At 31.7% G+C, this 19708-nt stretch overlaps 1 protein-coding gene across 1 annotated transcript; it reads left to right on the top strand.

The window, feature by feature from the left end:
- Positions 1 to 16609: 16609 nt before the first annotated feature.
- Positions 16610 to 19317, top strand: LOC107496974 (WEB family protein At2g40480). Its single transcript, XM_016118308.3, has 2 exons — positions 16610 to 16983; positions 17553 to 19317. Exons 1-2 carry the CDS (start codon positions 16837 to 16839, stop codon positions 19020 to 19022), a joined length of 1617 nt encoding a protein of 538 aa, XP_015973794.1. The 5' UTR covers positions 16610 to 16836; the 3' UTR covers positions 19023 to 19317.
- The last annotated feature ends 391 nt before the right edge of the window (positions 19318 to 19708 follow it).

Here is a 19708-nt window from a genome sequence, read left to right as displayed (position 1 = left end):
CAACTTCCAACAAACAACTCCATGTTCTCTGTTAAAATACAACACAAATATAAATATGTTAACATACATCATAAACAAGAATATCATATATTTAATATGAATTTGACATAATAAAAAAATAATTACCTAAACTCCTAAATCCCCATATCTATCACATAGTCCCAAGAAATTGAAATTTTCGACCCTGATTTATCTATATTATATCAACCAACAATTTACAAGAGTTAATTTTAACAAGAAATTGAATTTTAATACGAAATAAAATTTGAGTTTTTAGTACTTTTGCCTGAAGAGTGTATCCAGTGCTGAGTGCAAATTAACACCTCAACAAGTTCACAATCCAATTTATTGCGATGTGGATGTATAACTTGACCACCGGTGCTAAAAGCAGACTCTGAGGCAACAGTAGAAATAGAAATGGCTAAAAAATCTCTTACAATCTTTTGTAAAGTTGGATATTTCACTCCAATATTTTTCCAGTAGGCCAAAATGTCAAATTTTTCCAAATTTATTTTATCTACCATAACACTCTCTTCCAAATAGAAATCCAACTCAATTTTCGCGGCGCAGTCTTCAGATGTATCTTCCACAAATTGCAAGTAGATAAAGTTAAATTTTCTCTTTGAAGATCCTTCATCATGTCCAACATCAAAGTAGAAGCTGAATTATCATCATTTGTTGCTCTTCTTTTAACCCTAGCCTTAAGTTGATATTCACATACTAATTCTTCCATCATTTTCTTCACCTTGCTCAGATGATTCTCACTTTGAGATCCATATATTTTAGGGAAAAAAAATTTCAATAACTTCATCTTATACCTAGGGTCTAAGATAGCTTCCACAGCCATGACTTCATTAATTTGATCCCAATACTTTTCAAACTTACTAATCATATTTGTTGCCATTCTATGAACTATCTCATTTGAACTACACAACCACTCATTCAATGTCAATCTCATTTCACACACCTTGGGAAAGTACAGATTTGTCGTTGGATATAAAGTGCCAGAGAATAATTCAGTCACACTATAAAAGACTTCTAATTTATCAACAAGTTCATTTGCCATTTCCCACTCATCATCAGATGGTACAACTTTATACACAGATTCACGGTGTCTGAAACGCTCAAAAACTTCTCTATATGGCAAAGCAGAAGCAAGCATTAAATAAGTTGAATTCCATCTAGTTCTACAATCAAGTGCAAACTTTCTCCTATAATTAATATTCAATTGCCTACAAGTCTCTACAAATTTTTCTTCCCTCTTCTGTGTTGCAACCCAAAAAGAAACACTATCTCTGATTTTTTCAATAGAACAATATATTGCATTCATGCCATCTTTCACAATCAGATTAACAATGTGAGCACAACAATGCATGTGAAAAAATTTTTCTCTCTTAACAAAGTTAGATGGTGAAATCTTATCAAACAGAAGATGAATCATGGCATCATTTGTACTACAATTAAACCGTTAAAGTTGATAATTTTCTATCTATGTTCCAATCATACAAGGAATTCACCAAAGCATCACTAAGAACTTCAGCAGTATGAGGTGCAAGCACATATGCAAACCTAGAATAATGTAAATATAATAAACAATCATGACATTAAAAAATCAAATATTTAAAAGATGCTAAAAGCATAAATAATACCTTATAAGTCGACATTGCAAGTTCCAATCATCATCAATAAAGTGAGCCGTAATCGCCATATAGCCTTTGTTTTGACAATCAGCACTCCACATGTCAGTAGTTATAGCAATGCGGCTTGAATTTTTTCCCAACAATTTTAGAAGCTTTGCCTTTTCAGCTTCATACATCTTCTCAATATCATTTCTCAATGTATTTCTTGTATAAAATTTGAACAAAGGTTGAGTCTCAGCCATAAACTCATGAAAACCCACTTGCTCAACAAATGACATAGGGTGTTCATCCCTAATAACCCATTTTGTGAGTGCTCGTCGTGCTGTCTCTTGACTAAATGTGAAGTTTCCAACCAAAAGTGAATCTGTTGGCCTTCCCATTCCTGTAGAACCTGATGATTGTTGCACTGTTTTTAATATTGACTGCTTTGGTCCCATAACAGTACGAATCGGGCAAATTCTAATGTGATCATTCAAGTGCTTAGTTCCTTGCTTCGTGTCACCTCCAATCTTTCTTTCGCAATATTTACATATTGCCTTCCACTTTCCATCTATTTTCTCCCTCCTAAAATGTTTCCAAGCCTCAGAAGTTAATTCTTTTTTGTTAGGACTGTTTTGCACTTCTTGGCTAACTTCTTGTCCTCCCTCTTGTGTTTCTTCGTGTCCTTCCTCTTGTGTTCCTTGAATATGTGCTTCAATTGCTTGACCCTCATCATCTTGAGTTGGTTCTATCTCATTATTATTTTCAATAGGAGTTGAGCTAAAGCTATCCATCCTATACAGTAATTTTTAATACAGAAATATTAAATTAAAAATAAATACATAAACAATAAATTAAAACAAGCCAAAATAAATTAAACCCAGCAGCTCAAAATTAACTCAGAATTATTAATAAATTAAATTATAGAATTAGAAATAAATTAACAAGAAACAAAGATATATAAAAAACAGAAATAGCAAAAGAACAATTGAAGAAGACAAGACTCAAGTTAAATGACTAGAAAACCAAAACTAGCAAAATAGTATCAAATTAAAATTTTATACATAATAATAATTTGTACAACATAGCTAAAGACTGATAGATAGAATCTAATAAGAAAATAGATGAAATAATAACTAAACAAGTAGCATAGTAGAATGAAGCTTGTGATGATGATGATGAAATAATAACTAAACAAGTGGTATAGTCAAAATAAATTAACAAAATCATTAACTGGTCAAGAATTCAAGTTGATGGATTAGTTAATGAAATTGGACTACATACAACAGTGGACTACAGAACTTGATTTGAGGGAAAGTAGGTTTTATATATATAACTGCATTGGGAATATTGAATAATGCATTGGATCACCATATATATATATAACCATGCATGAATGTGTTTAGGGAATGGATAATGAAATGCTAGCTGCATACTTTACTTCAGCTCCTACCATCAATGCTAAAAGTTGCCACAGAATTCCTGATTTATTTAACCACAATCGACAGACTCAATTCTGACCATTTCTAACTAATGAATTTTGTACATATGTTTAATTTGAATTATATATGCCAGTATACTCTGTACAAAAATTATTGTTTCCAGAATAATGAATAATCGTACCACATGATGAAAAGGGGTAGTAGAATTATTAGTTCATTGTAGTATACTAATTCAGTGCGATTTGTTTCAGAGTAATAAGACGACACGTTCATTGTATCAGCATTAGTTCATTGTACATACCTATGAATAAAAACTGAGAATAAAAATTATTAGAAATATCCTTTTGTTAATAATATTTAACTTACAATGAAAGGAAAATGCTTAAGCAAGCAAACACTGCATTTAAAAAGAGTTTCTCCATTTGTTGCAGAAAAATAATTTGTTCCAACAGCAGACAAAAAAAAACATAAAACCTAAAGTGAAATGCCAAAATATAAGAAGAAAATGGGAGTAATGACTCTTACCAGGGATAAGACAGAATCACAGAAATGGCCGAAGAGGTAGAGACGCTGGTGAAGAGAAGAGCGCCGACCGATGTGGAAGAGGGCGAACGGAAGATGGCGCAGGGGGGGTGCGGTGACGATGGTGGTCGGAGGTCATGACGATGGTGGTCGGAGGTGGCTGGCTGGGACGAGGGAGATAACGCAGAGGAAGGGCGCAGAGAGGAAGGGTTTCGCGAAGAACACTGGAGCAGGGTGAGGGAGTTGCAATGCGCGACGCTCTATGCCTCTGGGAAGATGGGTTTCGCGAGGAGCACTGGAGCAAGGTGGATGCCTCTGTGGTGAAGAAGGGTTTCGCGATGCGCGGCGCTCCTCTATGCCTCTGTGCGAATTGGGATTTTGGGAAGAGAAGAAATTAGGGTTTTCACTTTTCAGTAAAATAAAAACTAAATTCTTAAGGGTATTTAAGTAATTTAATATATTCGGGGATTGTGGGGAATACGGGGATCCCCGCATCTGCTTCGGGGGAATTTTGTCCCCCATCCCCATCCCCGCAGGAAAAATTTCCCGTCATCGGGGCCCCGTTCAGGGCAGTCCCCGCGGGGATCCCCGCTGCCTGGGATTTTTGACACCCCTAACTACAACCAATAAACAAATAAATCTAATCACGCGTTATTTTTTAATTACTTTTTACTTCTTTCTCCCAACATTATAATTTCACTCAGCACCATTGTCGATTAACGCCCTGTTGCTGTCGACCACCACCCCTGCCTCCGCCAACCACCATCCGTCCTCCCAAATTTTAAATCCCAAATTCTAAATCTAAAACCTTAAATTATATATCTTATATTGATTTTCTTTATTCATTTTCAAATATTCTTTTTATACTTGAGTTGTATGTATTTATTGATTTTATTATTGGCTATTTTTTTGAAAATATTCAATAGTTGGCTTATTTTTGAAATAGTTGGTTGAATTAATATTGACTCTCTAAATTTTTCTATACTATAAACTAGCACTTGGCCTTAATTAGATGTGTACTTTATTTATTGACATTTAAATAGATACATATATTTATTTATTTCACATTTATATTTTCATGAGTTTTGCTAACAATTTAGATTACTAAAAGAAAAATAATAATATTTTAAAATTAAAAATATACCCTAAAAGAATTGAAAAAAAGTATCAAGAATGTTAAAAAAATAACAAAAAATAACAGCGCTTAAAGATCTATTCTGCAAAATACAATATTTTTGTGACAGATTATATTAGGATCTAGTGTTAGTTACAAACTGCCACAAAAAAATCAGAAATTTTATGCCGGTAATTACTAAAAATAACTGCAAATTTATTTTCCCACAACTTATTAAAAGACGACGGTCATTAAACCTTGATAATTTATTTTACGACTGTTATAAACGACTGCAAATTCCTAAAAAATTGTCGATAAATGATGTATTCGTTATAGTATTGTTTAATTTCGAACCTTGAAGAATACTTTTATAAATATATATTTACAATTATTAATTACCATTTCAAACCAACTCATACATTGATTAGCCAATATATTTCAAATATGTACACGAAAACTTTATATAGGTTAGATATATATTTTAAAATACTCATCGATTACTTTCTGAATTTTTTAGGTTAAACAGCATTACAACACATATATATAGGAAGTAGCCTATTATGTAATTATGTTTATTATGAAACTCCGTTTTACACAACTACATAAATCAAATATGCACGCACTACAAGAAAAAGTTACATTAGTAACTAAAAAAATGGTTACAAAAATTACAAATTTTGTTACAAAACAATTTTGTAACAAAATTAAAATTATTATAGAATTATTATGGCATATTTCGGTATAAAAAATTTTTGTAACAAAAAAATAAAATTGTTATAATATAATATAATATTTCGTAATAATAATTTTTAATATAAAAATTAAAATTTATTACAAAATTGGTAATAATATAATTTTGTGTCATAAAATTTTATTACAAAAGTAGAATATTTATTTTGTTATAATTTTTAGAATTTATCTATTTTGTGTCTTAATGACATATGTATGTTTGATATCTCCTTCAGTGAAATTGACATTTCTAAGCAGTTTGAGCTCAATAAGGCTGCAAAACAAGAAAATGAAACCTTATACACTCAACAAAGAGAACATGATGTACATGCTGCAAAAAGGAGCTTCAATCTAAACAAAAAGTCATGGTTTGGAGATGACTTATCAGATCCATTAATCATGTAAAAATTGTAGATTTGTGACAGAGTATTTCTAGCTAAGTCAACACGATGTTGAAGAAAATTTTTGACTCAATACTTGGCTGTCTACTTTGAGAATTCTGATCTTTATACTCTATTGAACTTTGTTTTGACTTTGAAAATTCAGAAGTCTACTTGATTTTCTCTTTAATGTTTATGCTTGATTGCAAATTTAACAGGCGTTGATAGTACACGAGAAAACGTAATTCGTAAATTTCTGCACATTAATTAATCACTATATATTTTTTTAATTCATTAATTTTTTTTACTTAACACAAATCCAAAAATGTATGTAATGCATTAAGTTACAATGTTTGAAATATATTTAAAAAAAATAATGAGAAATTAAGTAGATTTTACAATGCAACGTTTAAGCTAACAAATTTGAGTTAAAAATATATTGCAGCGGTTGAGAGAAAACTACTGCAAAAAGAGTATCTATTATATTTGCAAATCAACATTTTGCAGCGATTACAGCAAAATCGCTGCAAAATGATCCGTCGCAGTAATTGTTGCCAGATTTTATTTAGCGACGGTTTCAAAAAATTGCTACTAAATGTTGGCTGCTATCCCAATTTTCTTGTAGTGTATAGTTCATTTTTCTTTTAATTACAATCAAACACTGAGGAAAAAAATATGAATCACCGGCCATCTTCCAACACAAACGTGTATGTGAATGGTAGGGGTGTTCAGATCCAAACCGGTCCAAAAAAAACCGCGAAACCGGACCGATTCAAACCAAAAACCGAATTAAACCGCTCTATTTTGGATATTTTTTGGATTTTGGATCGGTTTTATTGCGGTTCGGTCCGGTTTGCGGTTCCCCTCTACATAACCGAACCGAACCGAACCGAACCGCATATATTACAAATAATAATAATAATAATAATAATAATAATAATAATAATAATAATGCCAATCATAAATTATTAGGAATAGATGTAAATTATTGAAAATAATTTTTTTAATATCGGTTAAAAGACGACACAAAAATAATAAATAATGAATTGGTATTTATTCTATTCGATTTCAAATTCTCTGAATTACTCCTAAATATAGTGAATTGATTGTAATAATAGAGAAATTTTTACCCAAAATACATTTACCTTATACTTTTTTTTTCCCGAAACTGTACATGACTATTTCATAGACCTCTCACCTTGTATTAATTCATCCCATGCACATTTATGTTTGTTTTTTGTTTATAGAAATATAAAAAAATGTTATAAATCATTCAAAGCAATGTTACACATATATTAAGGGTTCTAAAACATTGGTCATATAAAAACACGAAGAAGTAATCAATTTAAATTTAATTTTAGATTTTTGTTTTTTTTTAATATAGTATTGTTTGTTATATGATTGTATCCACATGAATGTTATAGGAGCAACAACAAAAAAAGTGCATTGATAGAGGAGAAATATGGATCATGGCTCATAAAAAAATGATGACTCATCCGTGTTGTTAGTGTAATACATGTTTTTTTATTTTTCACTTTTCTTTTTGAATTTACAACAGTGAATTTAAAATTAGTGTAACTCTAAATCTCTTATGTATGCAAAAAGCAACTGCACATATCGAAGATAAAGACGCATCCAACAAGAAGCTTTCACAGAATGATTTTCTTGCACAAGTTTTTGGAAAAGTACACCCAGGACGAGTTGGTAGACTAGGTTTCGGACCATGTCCCACTCAGTGTTTTTGTTATATTGTACAGTAGTCGGACTCCGATGTGCAAATCGAGGAACATCAAAAGGAGATTGCAAAACTTAATGCAGAGGTAGCAGAATTAAAAATAGAGGCAATAGAGGAGAAGGCAAAGAGACAGACAATAAAAAATTTGTTAAGATACTGCAACAAGGAGATAATTTGCCACCTGACATAGTTGTAGATCTGGATTATTTGAAAAATGCACCGACCTTATTTCGTGCAAGATCATCTTCTGGCATTAATAATATGCATGATAAATCATGAGTTTGAGTCAACAAAAATAGATACACTTAAATCTGATCACTTTTTAATTGTTCACCGTTTAATTACTTTTGAGTTATTTATTTCTACTTTATATTCATTGATGCACTTAGGACAAATTACTATTATATATATTGACTTTTGCGTATATATTTTTATTCTATTTTTTGTTTTTTAGTTTGATTGGTTGTTGTGTGTTTTACTAAATTAAAGCAAATTACGTAGTGGAAGAACGTAAAATGAATTAACGAATTGGTCACCTGTTAAAAATTTTGGCTTAAAAAACTGTAATACATCATTTAGTGACAGTTACAAATCCGCTGCTATAATTGAAACAAATAATTTTAACATTGAACATTTTGCAGCGGTTGATAACCGCTGCCTAGCTACAAGTAAGCTTTGTTACATTTTTGTAATAGTTAGAATTACCGCTAAACCAATCTGCGACAAAATATCAACTAGTAGCAATTATTCCAGCGATTACTATTAATCTCCACTAAAGGTTTTGCCGCATCTTAGCTTAAAGCGGATTAGCAACTGCTGTTTCGTTCTACGGCGATTAAAAACTGTTATTATTCGACTCTATAACCGTTACTAACCGTTGGATATAGTGTAGTAAAAGTTGTATTCTGATTAATAGCTACAGGTTAATTAAATGTTGGATCTAACCTACAAGATAATGTTATGTGAAAAAACATTTTCTCTATGATTTCTTGCTCGAACGATGAGGCTATAAAATACAAGAAATTAAAGAGCATGAGACAGAAATGATGATATAAGTATGATGCAGGAAACAAAGTGAAGTTCAAAACACAAATGTAAATTGACGAATGAGTTGTTAAGAGTGTGAGAGTCCGTGACCACAAACAAATTTTATATATTTATTTCCTTTGTAGTGCCAAGAAGATTATAGCCATTATATTTAATTAGATGAAGATAATTATAGCCTAGGAGTTTAGGTCGGTGGAGATAATATATCGGCTAATAATATTTTTTGTTGATATAATATATAGGATAATTAGTGTTTGGTATATTTGGCTTTAGAAATTAAGGTAATCTTTTTGCTTGAAATAATAAATAATATTACTAGATAGATAAATAAGTTATTGTTCAACAAATTCTGCACTAAGGTACTAACTGTTCTAGAATAACCAAAAAATCATGATTAAACATTTTTTTTCTTCTTTCCCCTTAATCTATATTCTTCTTCTTTCTCCCTTCACATTTATTAGACTTTTTTTCCCGCTTCTGATATGGTTTTTTGTTCTTATCTCTCTTAATTTTCTTTTTCTTCTGATCTTCTCTTGCATTTTATTCCTCTTCTTATTTCTCTAATTTTTTTCTTCTTTTCTCTTCTTATTTTCTTCAAGTTCTTTCATTTATACAAAATTTATATGTTTTATCTAAAATTTTCTATATATATTTTAAAAAAATTTATGTCTTTTTTTTATTTTTGTGTTAATTATAAAAAATATCTATATTAATTTCATAAAACTTATGTGTTTTTATTATTTAGAAAAAAATTCTTTTTAAAAATTTAATTGAGACTTAATTAAAAAAAAGTTAAAATACACTTATTTACTTGACATTTTTATATATTATATTGGGCTATTAGAATATTTGGGTTACGCTACAAATAATTTATTGTACTTAATTAGTCTGTAAGTTTTTTTTTTCTCAAAGTTAAAAGTGAAATTCAAATTCAAAATTTTTAGATAAAAATGAAAAGACTAGGCTATTTAAATTGTACCTCGTTGACAATTAATTCGTAAATTAATCTTACCGAACCTATAAAACCGTATTTAATGTTTAGATATGGTCTTTCATCCACATGTACTATATAGGTAAATGCTATGGTATTTTTGAAATTGTGCCTAACTTATCAAAAAAAATAAATAGATAATATTTAATAAATTTTAAATATTTTATTTTTTACTTTAAACATTTTATTTTTCACCTTTAAAAACAAGTTAGGTAATTTAAACACTATAATAAAAAGCACCATAAAATTCACCTATTATACATTCATAGAAAACGAAATCCTAAAACTATGAAAAATAAATCCTATTATATGCACTCCAAAGTTGTCCCCATTTTTTTTTCTTTATCACAATTATTTTGGTCGATATCATTTATCATAAATTTATTTTCAAATTTTTAAGTTTAATCTTTTATCTTTTGTACTTACTCCAAAATTTACTGGGCCTTTCAGGTTTCTTAGATAATAATTACTCGGCCTTTCTTTTTTACAATAACAACAGGAGTTTGGCCCAATATTGATGGCCCATCTTGTATATTTTTAACCTTTCAAAAATTTGCATAAGGTAATGCTCTTTAATATTATGTTTTATTTTATCTTCACATAGTGATTAACTTTACTATTTGATAATATGTTTAACTTACTAATATTTATTTTATTACATTTTATTGTAGAACTTGAGCCAATTCCTCAACTAATAGATGAAGAAGGCTCTGGTGATGAATCTGATTAGTGATCAGTGCTTCAGCTTTCAGTTTGGAGTTCTTTATGTTATGTTTTTATTAAGACTTTTCTATGTTATTTAATTTTGTGTTGTTGAGACTTGTTTAGTTATTTTGATGCTGAAGAATTATTATTTTATCAATACTTGTTGAATATGTTAGATTGTTGGGCAATTGGACATGTTAGTTTATAATGTTTTATGGAATTTTTGTTTTATTATTACGTTGAATTGTGTTTTATTATTATAATGGATTATTGGACAGGTTATATAACTTTATAAATTAAGTTATTATTTTGTATTTAAAAAACCGCGGATCCAAACCGATCCAAACCGCTTGTAATCGGATCGGATCGGATCGGATTTCCAAAAAATGTTCATCCAATCCAAACCGCACCGCACATAAATTAAGTGTTCGGATCGAATGACTTTTTCCTTCAAAACCGAACCAAACCGCACCGCGAACACCCCTAGTGAATGGTAGTTGCTTTGTCTTTATTATGTATTCATATTTAACAACTTATTCAGCATCATTCATTAGTTGCTCTCATAACCATATTTTACCACGCAGTGTCAAATAAGAATCAGTCTCTTGCATGTGCCCTAACCATAAACTTAACGTAATTAAGGGTAATTGTACTTTAGGTGCATGCTATAGTAACTATTTTTACTACGGTTATACAATTTCGATAAGAATTTTCATTAAAAATCAATTAAAAATAAAGTCAATTCCAACCAACTAGTTAAAAAATAAATTTATTATAAAGAAAAAAATAATTTTCTACTATCCTAATTTTTTAAATTTTAAAAGTATCTTTGAATTTCATAACTTTTATCATTTAGTTCTTTGAATCAAAATTCACTACATTTGTGTGCAAAATCTAGCTCCAAACACTATATTCGTCCTTAAACCCTTTTAAACGTTGAGTCAATGAATAAAATGTTGAGTTAGTTCTGACTTGCACGCTAAACACATGGCTAAATATAATGACATCGTTTGTTTTGACGTTTGAACAAGATGAAAATGCATGAAATCGTTTAGATAATGAGGGGAGATAAAATAGTTTGCACATCATATAAATTCTTCATCTTTTTGTTTATCTTGTTTAAGCACTAAAATGAAACAACACCATTTAATTCTATGTTCAGCGTGGCAAGTTAGAACCACTATTTAATTTTATGTCCAGCGTGGCAAGTTAGAACCATTCAACACTTCACTCGCTAATTCAATGCTGGAAAAAGTCCAAAAACCAATATAGTATCCAAATCTAAATTTTAGAGATTAGTGTAGTGAATTTTAGATTTAAGAGACTAAAATAATTAACATAATAAAATGAAAAACTACTTTAAAATTTAGTCTCCGATACCATCTATTATTTGGGTAGAATATTAAGTTAGCGAGGCTCGTCAAGTCATCGGAAAGTGTTGAAATCTTTAGTTTTCCATGAGATAAAACTTGTTATGGTTTCTCATATGGATTCACATCAATAATTGATATAATAATATATAGTACATAACTTCAGTTCTATATAAGGTTCTATAGTGCTGAACTTTAATTTGTACATTTTTTTGTCGTTTACAGTATCCTCCATCTCGATCAGTTAAGAATTAATTTGTTGCAGATTTAAACTATTTAAGGGTCTACCGTTGGCCAATAAATTATTATGTGTACAAGACAGAATTTAAATCTCTGACACTTAACTAAACGAGTGAATTGACTACTCGACCACCCAAGTTATTTATGCATTCACTTTTCTCATAGCATATGGGTTCGTTATTCAAAAGATCAAAAATATTACGAAGGTCGTAACTTGCCCTTGCAGGCCCATTAGCATACCTTGTTTGTCTTTTTTGTTTGATAGAAATACCTTATTATTTGATCTAGAAAAAGTACAAGACCAAGAAACATATATCTAGTGAGTAAATTTAAGCGGCTTTTAACTATAGAACCAAAAACAAAGAAAAAGACGTTTATTCAGAGAACCTCAATAATTTGAGATCGATAAATTGTTGTAATTATACAAAATTATTGCAAAACTCATGGTCATGAGACTAAGAAAATGACTTAACATGTTAGTTTCACTTACTTCAAGTGCTTTTGTGGATGGGAGACTAATTCAGGATAACATAATTATAATTCAAGAAACATATCACAGCTTAGAAAAAAAAGAAGCTTTAGAAAATTTAGTGATCAAATTAAATATGAATAAGGCCTACAATCATATGAAATGGGAATTTTTGAAAAGTATCCTTCTAATTTTTGGATTCCAAAAAGAATAGGTGCAACTTGTGATGACTTGTGTTAGGAGTACAAATTATAGATTTGAAATGAATGGAAACTTAACACAAAAGGTATATCTGCAAAGAGAGCTTAGGCAATGTTATCCTTTATTACCATACTTATTTATTTTAGCTGTTGAAGTTTTATCCATTCTCATGAAAGAAGCTCATAGAAATGGCCAAATCTCATGATTTAAAATCAGACCAGAGGCTCCAACTCTCATTCATCCCTTGTTTGCAGATGATTGCATTATTTTGGCCGTAGTAAAAGAAGAGAAAATCTACCAGATTATACTTATCATGAATGAATATACTGAAGCTTCAGGTCAAAAGATCAATATGAAAAAATTAAGGATCACCTACGGAAGACAGGTTCCAATGCAAGTAAGGGTAAACAAAGAAAAATTTAGGAATGTCAACTTGGGATAATTCGGAGAAGTATTTGGATTTTTCAGCTCAATAGAAAAGATAAAAAATAAAATTCTAGGATAGATTGAAGAAAGAGTTATGAATAAGATGCAATGGATGGATGGAAGGAAAAGCTTTTGAATCAAGTAGGCAAAGAGGTTTACAAGCTATCCCGGCATACACTATAAATGTGATTATGTTTCCTAACAATTTCTGCCAAAGACTAAGTGCAAGAATTGTCCAATTTTAGTGGGCATCACCAGGTAGAGACCAAGGCATGTATTGGAAGGATTGAGAAACCATTAGCAAGTGTAAGCTGGAGGGTGGATTAGGATTTAAAGATTTTTAATATTAGAATATGGCCCACCTAACAAAGCAGTATTGGAGGATAATTAAAGAACCAAAGGCATTTTGGATAAAAAATTTTAAAATTCATATATTTTCCCAATTCGAACTTTTGGCATGCACAGGTTCAAAAGAAATTACCTTGAGTGTGGAGAAGCCTTTTAATAAGGAGGGATTTTTTAAGAAGAAATGACAAATGGTGTATGAAAAATGGAAAAAAACTAGTAATAGGAAAAGATATTTGGATTGTAGGCATGACAAAGGGCAATGATAGGATGGGCAGCACAGATAGATAGGAGGGTATGTGAGTAGGGGTGGCAAACAGACCTAAATTCACCGGGCCGGCTCGTGTAACCTGCCAAAAAAGGCGGGTTGGGCTGTAAAATTGGGGCCGCCAAATAGCAAAAGCCTGCTTAACCCACACCGCTTAAACTGTGGGCTTTGACGGATTTTGGCGGGGCGGGCTTTCCCGCCGGGCTTAGTATTTTTTAGCAAGGGGTATTTTTACAATCTTTTTTTTACCAAAACCCAACTTCTCCCAACCTAACTTACAAGAGAATGAAGATGGAAATTGAGTGTTTTGGATTATGTTTATTTTGTTTTAGAGACAATATTTATAATTATGTTTTGGATTATGTTTATTTTGCTTTGGGAACAATATTTATAATTATATTTTAGATGAAAACTTGGTTTATAATTATGTTTATTAGATATTGATAATTACAAACACTTTAATGTTTGTGAATATAAAAATTATAATTTGTTTATACTTTTAGAAATAATTATAATAATTAAAAGTAAAAAATAGAAGAGATTTTTTTGTGCATTTATATATATTATTTAATAGTTAAAATTAAAAAAAAAGATATTTGGCGGGCTTGGCCCGCCATAATTAGAGGAGAAAGGTGGAATAGAGCTAAGATTGAATTAGAATTTTTCCAAAATATGATTCAAAAAAATTTTTAAACGCTTGTCAGCTTAAGGAAAAGAGAAGATTTCTTATACTGGCCATATAAACAGGATGGGATATACATTATAAATAAGGGTATTACATAGCAAGAAAAGAAACGACAGCGAAAAAACAGCAATAAAAGCCTTCAAGCTCAATAACTAGAGCAGATTGGAGAAAATTATGGAAAGGTATATGGGGGGTTACAAGTGAATCTGTTTTTGATGGATGTTGAGGAGATGAAGCAAGAAGTCTCTGGTGGGGGATTCATATGGACACCATGAGAAGCGAATCAACTGCCTCACTATGTGGCCATTCTCATGCTCAGCGGAAGACTTAGCAGTGATTGGAACCGACGTCCATAGGGAGAAATAGCAAGAATCCTAAAGAAGGAGGAAACGACAACTCGGTGGAGCAGAAGAAGACAGAAAAATTTGCTTCAGCACCTCAATTAGGGAGAAGAGTTATGGATATACGGTATCTTAGCAGATCAAGAGCATCATCGGTCTCAGGTGTAGCAAATCGGCGGTGAAAGCGCCAATAACCTGCGATGGCAACAGGATGCATGACGGCAACAATTGGGCTTCGAAGCACCGGATGACCAAGCAAGGGATAGGGAGTAGGATTCAATCCAAGGCAGAGGACGATGGTCTATGAAATCTAGATTCGAAGGCAAGGAGCCAACGCAACCGGTGGCGGAGGTGCACCAAGGGGAAACCAGAGAGCAACGACGACGATTCTTGGGAATAGAGGAACAACACTGTGGATTTGAAGGCGCAGTATCAATGCAACCTTCAGTGGAAGCCGGTGGTGACAACTGATACCAGGACAATGGAGGAGGCGACATCACTGACAAGGAAGACTGCGATACCTTGAAGGTGTCCTGGGAAATAGTGCTAATCCGAAGACCTTTGAGAAAGACAATTGAGTTAGGTTGGAAATTTGATTCTTTCCAGTTGTAGCTTGGACGGGTTATACCCGACCAGGCATGTTTGGCCATGTACCATGACAAAAAAAAAGTCTAAATTAGGTTGGTAATACCAAAACCAAAACAAAAGAAAAAATACTGACAATAAAAAATAAATTAAGTTAGTCATGTAAACAATTTATTTATTCGTTTGAGTAAATCTAGATCATTTGAATATGTCTAATGTAGATAATAATTCAATAATTAGTGACAAACTCTTAAATAAAATTTAAACTTTTGATAAAATATTTTTATTCAATTGGATTGAAAAATACTACGAAAATATGAAAAATTAAGAGGCTTTTATTATTTAAATGAAAAAAAAAGTTATTTTAAATTTTGAAACTTTTGATGATGAAATAAATTCTCCTTCAATTTCATAAAAATTTTAAGTTTTATTCCTTATTTTACTCTATTTTCAACTTTATTAGCTACAACAATATAGATGGTGCATATCAATAATAAATTAATAATATCCATACATAATTTGGTTAATCTAAAAACTAAACTTGTTATTTAGTAAACTAAAATTTAATTTTAATTAATTAACTAAATTAATTTTATATAATAAAATTAATTATTAACCGATTAGAAAATTTAAAAATCAATTTTTAATTGATTATAAAAAAAATTAATTTAAAAAATTAAATTTTAGATAAAACATTGGTTTTTGAAAAAAAACATTTTTTAAATAAAAAATTGATTTTTTACAAAAAAACAATTTTTAAATTAATTTTTTAATCTAAAGAGTGAAATTAAAGTTTTTTTTTAAATTTAATTTTAATTTTAGTTAATTAATTAAAAATTAATATTTTAACTTTAGTCTTAATTTTGGTTAATCAATTAAAAATTAATTTTTTAAATTTAGTTTCAATTAAATAATTTTAAAAAATATAAATATAATTTTTGAAATAATTTTACTAAATTAGTTAACTAATATATAATTATAATTTTTTGATGGATTAACCACAATTTAGCTTTTCTAATGTACATGATCCCTCACATCTCTTCCTTACAAAATCTCCATCTTTTATCTTCTGGCAAGTGGCAACCAGTACGACGTCGTTTCGTTCCTTTCATTACTTTAACAAAAGCGCTTTTTACGAAGCCGCAAATCACGCTCCCAATCAAGGAGATAAAAAAGTCCCATAATAAGCCCCCTCCCAACTAAAATCCAACGTGTCATAAACTCATTGGTTACTCATCACAACACTTAACTAACAAAACTTTGACTTTTCCTTCCACCAACGAACCAAATCAAAGCGCGCACCATAACTCCCCTGTTACCAGACCCACACTAAAACAAACCTCCAAAAAAGAAAAAAAAAAGAAGTTTGCACCCGAAGCGCTTTTCTTCTTTCCCTCTCTTTTTCTCCTTTTTTCCGTTTTCACCCGAAGCAGCAGCGTGGACCCGAGTCACTGACCCGCCACCCTTTTTGCACTACCGAGTTCGTGACTCGGTTCCCCACCACCATCATCACACTCACTCATTTTTGCCATAAATTTCAGAATGAACGCGTCGTCACTACAGAAGTCAAAGTCGAAGGGAGTTTCCAAGCTTGTTGCGAAACTCGGTGGTGTGTGGCAACAATGGCTGAGGAGACTCCAAATCTCGGTGGTGAAACCGGTTCTGGAATCAGGAAGGTTGGTTTGAGAGCTGAAATTGATACTTCGCCGCCGTTTGGATCGGTTAAAGAGGCGGTTACTCGTTTTGGAGGAAGCGGACCTTGGCTGCATGTAAGGTTTTTTTTTCTTTCTTTTTTTAGGGTCAGAAATGAAAATGCAGTGATTCTGTGAACTGAACTTTTGAACAATGCGTTGATTTTTTTTATTTCCTAAAACAAATTTAGGATTGCATGATACAGGTTTTTGTTTCCGAGTTTTTTAGGGTTCAAGTTTCTGTGCTTGAAGTTGCAATAGTGGAACTGTTCTTTACTTTTCATCTCATTATTTGAGATTCATGAGCTTATGGAGTTAAATTTCTCAATTCACATTGAAAATTTAATTCTTTTACTCAGTAGTATTTAGCACAAACGCAATGTTGGAATTGTAGATGATCAATTGTTGATAGAGAAAGATTTAGTTATTTTTTTTTATTATTCATTCTATTGGTATGTGCTGTAGTTATTTGAGACTTCAAAGGTTTTACACTTTTACATTTGAATTTGTCCTTGGAAATATGCTTATGATTTTCGCTTACTCTTTCTGCCAGCCTTTCTGTTTGAGGCTTTGAGCATAGTGTTTTCTTTAATATGAATTTGTGTGTTTGTTTTTCTCTCTAATGTGTTGAAGATTATTGTTTGCAGAATAGCGATGAGGAGTTTGACATAAAGAAAGTGGAGGAACAAGCAGCCAAGTTGGAGAAGGATTTGATAGTGAAAGAACTTGAAACACTCGATGTGCTCGAAGAACTGGCAGCTACCAAAAGGATTGTGGAGGGGTTAAAGCAGCAGCTACAAACTGAAGCATTGAAGTGTTCTGCAACTGACAATGAACATGTTGGTACCCCTGTTGTTGTTAAGGAGATGAACCAAGAAAATTATGGAACTGTTGCTGGCAATCAAGAACAAAGATTGCAGAATCCAAACCCTGGCTGTGTCTCTGCTACATCATCTGATCAATTCTTTATCGAGTTGGAACAAGCTAAGATGAACCTTGGCAAAACCATAAATGATCTTGGGGTGATTCAATCTTCTGTTGAGTCTCTGAATAAGAAGATGAAGAAGGAGAGGCTTTTTCTTGAGAGGACGCGTGAGAAGCTAGCATCAAAGGTTGCAGCTGTCTCTGCACAAACGAGGGCACAAGAAGAAGCAAGATCGAATCCATCACCGGCTTCTATGAAAACAAGTTCCACTTCAGATAATCCTGGGAACATTTTGGTGAGTTTCAAACCTGATGCTGATCAAAGCAATAGAATGGTCGAAACACTAAGATCTGAAGTTTCAAAGCCATTATCATACGAAGAGAACATACTTAGTATTAAGACTGCTGAGATGAGGTGGTTTGCAGCTAAAAAGATGGAAGAAGCTGCGAGGGCAGCCGAAGCTATTGCTCTTGCCGAAATCAAGGCTCTATCTGGTGCTGAGATACCATCTGGACTTGTTCTACCAGAACGTCGGAGAGTGACTTTCGCATTAGGAGAGCACACTCCTCTAAATCCTGAAGTTCAAATACCAGAAGAGTCTACGTTGAAGAAGGTAGTAGATTCGAGATTTCAAATCGATGAAATAAATGCTTCTAAATTGAATATTTTGAAGAAGTTGGAGGAAGCAACAGAAGAAGTTCTGCTTAGCAAACAACGCCTAACTGAGGCTTTAAACAGTGTTGAAACTGCAAACAGAAAGCAGCATGCTGCGAATGAGGCTCTTCGGAAATGGATTCCTCAGGATGATATGAAGGGACAATCAATGTATAGATCTATCAATCACAACTTTGCTTACACAGGATGCTGTCAGGATTCTTCTCTGCCAGATGTGACGAGGTCAACAACAGCGAACAATGACCGAAAACGTGTCCTGAAGTCCACAGTTTCAATGCGAGATGTGCTCAGCAGAAAGCAAGTTCCTGAAGATTACACTGCAACAAAGGAGATGGAAGAGCATGCTGCAAGACAGAAGGTAGCATTGAGTCAAATGCTCCAAGCGTTGAGGGAAGATCTTACTCTTCCTTCAAATCCTGAAACAGATAGGGATCATCAAAAGCATTTTATGGCTCAGAGGAAAAAGTTTGGATTCATCCAAATATCATTGGGAAGGCCTAGTAAGAAAAGGACATAAATCTAATCCTAGTTCCTTTGCATGGGGACATAATATGCAAAACTCTTGCATTAATATATTGCGTCTTGTCATTCTTCATTGATTTTCGTTATGATGATTGCTTTCTTGTTAGCCAAGGGAAAGTTTGTGTTAAAGTGTCTGATTTTATAAAATATGTTTTGTAAAATGGTAGGTTATGTTGTTCTTGTTGATTGGCAAAGTTGATTCCTCCATTTGTATATTTTTGTTTGGGGCATGGGCTTGTACGTGTTTCTTGATTTTATTTCTTGACAATAATTAAATTATGGATTTTTTTTAATATAATTTGATTTTTTTCTGATGCAATTCAAATAAAAATTGTGTTTCTATGCTTCACTCAAACCAACACAATGTCATAAATAGTTGTCAAATTGTGAATCGTTTGATCAATTTTAGAATCAAGAATCGAGTATCGTTTCGAATCTTAGGATGGAAAACCATATTCATGAAAACCAGAAAGAACCAAGGTAGATACCCTAAGCATAAAACTATCACTTAAAAAAAAAGGTTGCAGAAATCATTATAAAATCAAGCCACTAGTACTATCGGTTTTAAAAGAATGATGACTATATTTTAAAAATTTATAACTTTTTTTTTTGGGGAAAATTTCTTTAATATTAATTTTTATGCAAAATTAATTTTAGAAAAGTGATGGGTATATTTTAACA

This window comes from Arachis duranensis, chromosome 7, assembly GCF_000817695.3.
Source record: "Arachis duranensis cultivar V14167 chromosome 7, aradu.V14167.gnm2.J7QH, whole genome shotgun sequence".
NCBI classification, from domain to species: Eukaryota; Viridiplantae; Streptophyta; class Magnoliopsida; order Fabales; family Fabaceae; genus Arachis; species Arachis duranensis.
Note: the sequence above shows the minus strand (reverse complement) of the source record. Positions and strands in the feature narration are given on the sequence as shown.